The 7,799-nt window shown below is 35.1% G+C and overlaps 1 protein-coding gene across 1 annotated transcript; it reads right to left on the reverse strand.

Moving 5' to 3' along the window:
• Positions 1-849: 849 nt before the first annotated feature.
• On the reverse strand, positions 850-3,506 carry PCOAH_00040500 (SICA-like antigen; the record flags this gene model as incomplete). The annotated part of the gene is made up of 3 exons (XM_020060838.1): positions 850-1,701; positions 2,001-3,299; positions 3,432-3,506. The coding sequence occupies 3 exons, from the start codon at positions 3,504-3,506 to the stop codon at positions 850-852; spliced, it is 2,226 nt and encodes a 741-aa protein (XP_019916892.1).
• Between the last annotated feature and the right edge of the window lie 4,293 nt (positions 3,507-7,799).

Consider the following 7,799-nt stretch of genomic DNA (forward strand, 5'->3'; position numbering starts at 1 on the left):
TGGACAATTTTTGGACAATTTCTTTTTTTTTTTTTTTTGTGCAATTTTTTCTGTGTGACAAATTTATATATTAGGGCAATTTTCCTTTTGTGCAATTTTTTCTGTGTGACAAAATTTTTATTAGGGCATTTCTTTTTTTTGGCCTAATTCTTTTTGACATTTTTTTTTCTTTTTTTGGACAATTTTTTCTCTGTGACAAATTTATATTAGGGCATTTTTTTTTCTTTTTTTGGACAATTTTTTCTCTGTGACAAAATTTTATTAGGGCATTCTTTTTTTGGTTAATTTTTTTTTGACTAATATTATACTTAAAATCGAATAAATACACAAAGAAATAACGCAACTTTCTGTCTCTTTTATGTTAACATTATTATTCCAGCTTCATATGAATTGCATCTAAGATGTGTAACATAGTAAGGAGGCGGGCGAACACCTCCGCGAGAACCTTTCGCGAACCCGCGCGCACAATTTGGAGGAGCACTTTTTTCAAATATGTCCATAATTGGACCTTAGAAAAAAGAAAGGAAAATAAATTATTAAAATAAAAAAAATTATAGAGATAAAATTTTATAACAGAAAAAAAATTTAATGAACATATTTTGGATCTTCTGAGTAAAAAAAGAAATTTTTACCCAAAAAGTCAGAATAAAGTTGCGAAGGAACTTTTTTTTCCTTCAACTTATATTAATTACATATGAACATAAACTCTTTCATACAATACAGAAAAAAAAAATTAGAAAAAGTAGGAAGTGGTACAAATGTTGTAACAAATTATGTATTTCACTCAATAAAGGAAAGTGAAATATGATTATCACATTCTATTTCTATTTATGTGCCCCCTCCTTCATTTCAAATACTTTGTAATAAATGATCCAAATACAAATCCTTATTACACACATTTTCTTCCATTTCACACTCCTCAAATACTAATGCAAGGATTAACATCCACAACTTAACTGTTAAACGATTGTTCGGTTTATAAGATACTTGACACAATTGTTGCTGTTCTAACTTCTCCGCCCCGTTCACCTCTTCTATGTTGTCCAATAAATGTTTGAACCAATCTGTTTGACCGTTGGCTTCCATAAGGGAATGTTGCTTCCTTACCCAAATTCTCCACAATTCCTTTTTATGACTTTCCATGGATGGAACATCGTCATTCAATAGACTTTGTTCAGAATCACTTTGGTATTCATTCCAACTTACCTTTAGGTCATAAAACCAAGGTTGTGTTTTAATTTCTTCTAACATGATTTTATTCTTTTCGATCCAGGCAATCCAATATGGGACATTGCATGTTAGAGACGGATGTCCATTCTCTGAAAAAGAAACGTTATGTTCTTTTGTTCCTCCCTTTATGTTCCCTTTATTCATAAACCCAAATTTCATAAATTCTTCCACGATGATTTGAAGAAAATCGCCTTTGCTCATTAATTCGGACTCGTGGTTCTGGTTTGGGCACTCGTTTAGTGATTCTAAGTGGATGTCAATAATAGTTGTTTTGTTTAATTTTCTGTGGATAGGTTCTGCACTGAGCATTTCTACTTTATGTGTAGGATGGCGTGTTTTAATCATACGGTATCCATGCGGTGCATAGGATATCGTTAGATCCGTTCCGTCATTGTGTTCCTCTAAAGGGGGACGGGGTATTTGTGTCATACGTTTGTAACGCTTTTTTTGGGGGCCGAACAATCCAAAATACTGCAACAGGAAAAAAAGGAAAGGAATGTAATTTATAGTACGTATGATCACCATGATCATAATAGTCATTATAACAAAAATGCAAAGTACGAATTAGTCAGATAAATTGTGTGTTTTTTCCTTACTTCGGCGATAAGATAACCAATAACGACAGTTCCAATAAGAAGAGGGATGGTAGGAAGGTATGGGGTAAGGACATCGGAAGGGTTGACCCCTTTATTAAATACATTCCCTACTTCCTGTGCTTTAAATCTAGGGGGTGTTATTGAACCAGTATCAGAATGAACAACTGTTGTTACCTGTGGTGTTTGTACTGGTGTTCTTATTGGAGCTTGTGATGATGCTGAAGTGTCGATTGGTGTTGCTGCTAGAACAGCTGTTATTTCAGTCTTCGGGTCTGAACCTGTTCCTTCCGGAGTACTAAATGTGCTACCTGCAGAGTTCCCTGAACTTATTGGAGCAGTATTCGGATTGGGGGGGAGACTGGCGTCCTTCTGCCCAGTAAGCTGAGTAAGGGTAGAACCACCTACACCTGCAATAACATCACCATCCTTCTTATCATCGCTGACAACATCATCCTTAGCCTTTTCTACGACAGGATCACCTTCAGTAGGTTTCGTCTGAACACTACTTTCATTTTCTGCATTAGAAGTAGCAGGCGAGGCATCAGTGGCGGGAGACTTATTACTCTGTCCGCTGCTAAATCTTTGGATGACGGATGGAAGTGGACTATCTTCCTCATTAGTTCCTCTTCCAGTATGATAGCTTGCGCACCTGTCCTCTCCGCTTCGTTGAGCTTTCTCCGTCGATTTTCTATATTCTCCGTCTACACTATTATACCCTTGCACTAATATTCCCTTTACTTTCTCAATCCCCCCTTTATCCCTTACGTAACATAGTATTTTGTCTAATCCTCCTCTTGACCACGTATTACTATCAGCGATCAATTCTTGCAGATGATCCTCATCCTTCAGTCCAAGTAATTCAGCAGTACTCTTCCATTTGCCCTTTATTTTATTATTTTCTGTTTCATTATAAAAATTCTTCCCTCCACATTTCCCCTGTTCTTTTATTCTCTTAATAGTTTCCCCTCTCCTCAACTTATCCTGCATTATGGACTTTTCTATTTCTTCCGAGAAAAATTTTCCCCCAATACTTAAACTTTGAAAATCTATTTTCTCACATTTCTCATGTTCCTTCTGGAAACCTTTTTCACCTTTGGTTTCGTCTATTGCCTTTTTTACAATTGGAGTAACTTCATTCAACCTACAATGTTTACCGAATATTCTTACTATTACTATTTTACCCATTATACATCTTAAGTAATCCTGCAGTTTCTTCTCATCTGGAGCGGTCAGCACTTCTTTTATCCATTCCCATATTCTTTTCTCTTTATCTCCCCTTTGTCTTAATCCACCTATCCAGTAGAATATTCTTATTAAAATTTTACACAGCTCTATACTTGCTTCATCCTTCAATTTTGGTTCATTGTTATTATCAAGCTCATTGCAGTATACCTTCTCCTCCAAGTCTGCGTCCTGGTATATATTTTGCAGCATATGGTCCATACTTTCTTCTATTCTTTCCAATAAAACATCCTAAGACCGTGAATTTGGACAATATAGCAATATATGTATGTATTCCCGATTCTATTTCTTCCTCATTACTCCTTCATATATAATAATTCACTTGTTGCACATCCACTGATGTAATACAACAAAAGCTGTTACCGCGTTCGTCTTAGATGCTCCTTTTCTCGTTAACCATTCTTCCATGAATTCTGCAAAATATTGAAATTCCCCCATATTGACTCGCCCTTTCTACATTGACTGCACCTTCCTTAAGCCTGCAGGCTCTATATTCGTCTTACCATTCTTATTCAGGAGTTCTATTCCTAAGCCATCATTTTATCACCGGTCCCCTTTAAATAATATAACATTCCCCATTTTTTTTCATTCCTTCTATCCGTGTTTAAAAGCATCATTGTACATGTGTTGTACATCCCTTTCGTTAAATTACGCATTCTGTATGCAGTATACTCCTACACCTTTTACGAACAACCTTTTCCATAGAAAGTGCCTTTACCTGAACTTGCCTCAGTATAATATAAAAATGTAATTCACAAAAAAAAAGTTGCTTCTCAGTATAAGTTGTTTACCACAAAAGAATTAACCTAAAGGAAGCAGTAAATTATGAACAAACATTATTGTCACACGGGAAAATACTAAAATAAACACATAAATTTTCCGTTACATAATTTTCCTATATAGAGAATGTCAACAACATATTGCCAAAAAAATAAATTATAAAAACAGAAAAAAAATGCTCATGCACGGACAGAAATTAATTGTCACTGCAGAATGCATGCATTATAATGTTGTTCAACTGGATCCTATGCACCATCGTTAGTGTATTTCCGCTCTACACCAATTTTACATTTTCCTCATCAAATAAAAAATAACCCGAATAAAAAAAAAACAATACAACATTCCGTTGGCATTACTTTTCAGTATTTATACATATATGCGGTGCAGAATTCAATGGTTCCAAATAAATTATCCTCAACATGAATCCTCTTTTCCTTCCTTTCCCTCTCATTCTATTTCACCCTGCGCATTGTGATAAAAATTGTTAAATAAATAGTTGCTGTACATAGAAACGGCCAACAAATAAAACGTAAAAAATATTCTTCCTAGAAGAGATTTTTAAAATATAATAAGAAAAAAACACAATTCCAAAAAAGAAAAGTGATAAAAATAAAATTGCCACCAATAATTGCTTTAAAGAGGAACTTGCACTACACGGAAATTTTACCATATTGTGGGGTTCCGGCTTTAGGGCTTAGGGTTCAGGATTTAGGATTTAGGGTTCAAGTTTTACGTTTCCGTTTTCATGATTTTATGTTTCAGCGTTCAGTGTTCAGGGTTTAGGATTTAGGATTTAGGGTTCAGGGGTTTAGAGTTCCACGTTTAGGGTTCGAGGATTAGGGTTCAGGATTCAGAGTTCAGGGTTTACCTTTTCAGTCTTCGATCTTTCAGGATTCAGGGCTTTTGGTTTAGTGTTCAGGGTTCAGGATTTATGTTTTAGGATTCAGTGTTTAGTGTTTTAGGTCTTAGGGTTCAGGGTTTAGAGTTTAGTTATTGGGGTTCACGGTTTTAGTTTCCACATTTAAGGATTCAGTATTTAGTGTTCAAGCTTTAGGGTTCGCTGTTTAGAATTCAGGTTTGGAGTTTCAGGCTTTAGGGTTAAGGTTTCATGGGTTTAAGTTTTAGGTTTCGGGGTTTAGGGTTGAGGTTTTAGTGTTAAGGGCTTAAAGTTTAGGATTTTCGAGGTTGAGTGTTTAAGAGTTGAGGGTTTAAGGTTTATGGGCTTAGGATTTTGGGTTCATATTTTAGGGTTGAGTATTTAGGCAGGAAGACCTTCTTCCTAAAGAAGGTGTTCTAACGTTGGGGGTTGCTATAGTTGAGGTTCCAAGGGAACAAGTTTCTAAGGAAGATTTCCGTAAAGAAGAGAGTTCAGGTTCAAATTCGGTTTAGGGAGGAAAAACTTAGTTCCTAAGGAAGGGGTTTCTATGGTTGATGTTCCTAAGGAACGGGTTCCAAGTTCAGATTCCGGGTTTAGGGAGGAAGACTTTGTTATTGAAGTTGATGTAACTAGGGAACAGGTTCCATGTTTAGGTTTAGGGTTTACGGAAGGAAGACTTTGCCTCTGAGGAACAGGTTCCAAGTTCAGATTCCGTGTTTAGGGAAGGATGACTTTGTTCCTAAGGAACAAATTTCCATGGAAGATGTTCCAAATGAAGAGGTTCCAACCTCAGATTCCGGGTTTAGAGAGGAGGACTTTATATCTGAGGAAGGTGTTCCTAAGGATTAGGTTCCTCGTTCAGATTCCGGGTTTAGGGGAGGAATACTTCGTTCCTGAGGAAGATGTTCTTAGGGATGATGTTCCTAAGAAAGAGGTTCCGTGTTCAGGTTCAGATTTTAGGGAGATATACTTTGTTCCTAAGGAAGAATGTTCCTATGGTTGATGTTCCTAAAGAAGATATTCCTAAGGTACAGGATCAGTGTTCAGGTTCCGGCTTTAGGGTGTAGTAAATATTTTTCTTTTTTTTTTCCTTTTTTTTGTGTATTGTGTATTAAATTGTTTACATGTTCATGTGTAATGAATGTAAGACGAAAAAAAAAAATTTTTTTCCCTATTTTAATTTGATTTGTTTGGTAAAATTTCTTCTTTTATTGAAGATCCAACATATTCATTTGTTTTGTTATAAATTTTTGTCGTTGTAATTTTTTTTGTTTTAATAATTTTCTATTTTCTAATTCTAATTATTGATATTTGAAAATTGCTCCAAATTGCGAGGGTGTGCGACGGTTGGCTAAGGTCCGTAAAAAAAAAAAAGAAGTTTTCTTACAAAAAAAAAAAAAAAGAAAGGAACTGTGTACACAATTACACAAATTTTTTACCATGTCACACACAGGTGCGCGGTCCTTCTCCTGTCTGCAAAAAAAAAAAGAGTGTCTTAAAAAAAGAAGTGTTCTTAGAAAAAAAGGTGTCCTTGAAAAAAAAGTAACTGTGTGTACAATTACACAAATTTTTTACCATGTCACACATGTGTTTGTCTACGAAAGAATCAATATTTTAAGGACAAACACAGGCACATTTAAAAAAAAGAAAGGAAAAAAAAATTTGAGTTCATAAAATGAAAAAAAAGATAAAAATAAAATGGCGCTCAGGGGGGCCAGTATGATGCCCCAACCCATGGAGCGTTGTCCACTGTTGTGAGTTGCTATCAACTATGTAAATAAGGAAAAGGTGATGAGCTGAACATTTTTTTTTTTTTTTCTTCCCATGTACCCAGATGGATGCTACTGCTCGGGTGGTGATGGAATTCGCCCTCAAAAAAAAAAAGCGCCACAAATTCTAGTGGACCCCCCGCACCTTCAGGTACTTCCCTTCCGCAAAAGGGGCAAATTTACATAATGGAAAGTTCCCACAGTTAACGTTTTTTTTTTTTCCTTTCCTTTTGTCCAATATGAAAGAAAAAAAAAACACACACATATTCCGAATACGGGAAGTGAAGTACCCACAGAATGAACACGACACATCGGTAGAAAAACCCAGTGAAAAGAAAAAAAAGGGAACACTAACAAAAAAAAAAAGTACACATAGAGGATGTCCAAAGGGTAAGGGAGAGTTTAAAGGGGGTGTTCCAAGTAACGAGTGGGGCAGGAACAATGGGGCGTAAGATGGACAAGACCCAGAACTTAGGAAGATTACCTTCTCGGGCCACTTTCCTCTCTTAGCCATTTGTGGCTGTCTTCGTTCATTTGATCATTTTTCCCATTTGCTTGCGCCTTTTTTATGCTTTTTTTTTTATGTTTTCTACGAAAGTGCTCACTTTCATGTGTAATTAATATAATCCGGGAAAAAAATAAAAATTTTCTTCGCCACTTTATTTTGACTTGTTTGGAAATTTTTTTATTGAGCATCTAAAATGTTCATGAAATTTTTTTCACAAGTTTTTGTTCTAATAATTTTTTTCTTTTCTTTTTAATTATATAAATATTTCTTTCAAAAAGGGTCATCACTTTTTTTTTTTTTTTCTTTCGCGCCCCGCTTGGAGTATCTTCCTTAATGTTCTACTTAAACGTACAAATATATGAATAAAAAAGAAAAAAAGGAGAAAAAATAAAAAAGGAGGAAAGAAAAGAAAGGAAAAAAGAAAAATGTCATTTTGTTTCTTTCCACACTGTATGAACTTCACGGTTATTTATATCCTTGAGGGGTGTATTGGGAAAAGGACACCGATCCATTTAGAAATCCTGAACTTTTTCCACTTTTTCCTTTTTAAATACATTTGGGAAAGTTCGTTTTTTACCTGCCTCATTGTTATAATTTCCCAAATCATTTTCTAAGTTATCATATTCTATTTTCTCATAAGTCATCATAAGAACAAATATGTATATCATTTGTGATACATGTACATTTTCCTCTGAACTGTTACTTAGAAACCATTCACGACATTAGCGGCCACCTATTCTTCACTTCTTCCAGTTGACAGATTAACTCAGATTCTTCGATTCTTTAGAAATTGTCTA

The sequence above is a fragment of the Plasmodium coatneyi genome, chromosome 12 (assembly GCF_001680005.1).
Source record: "Plasmodium coatneyi strain Hackeri chromosome 12, complete sequence".
In the NCBI taxonomy this organism is placed as follows: Eukaryota; Apicomplexa; class Aconoidasida; order Haemosporida; family Plasmodiidae; genus Plasmodium; species Plasmodium coatneyi.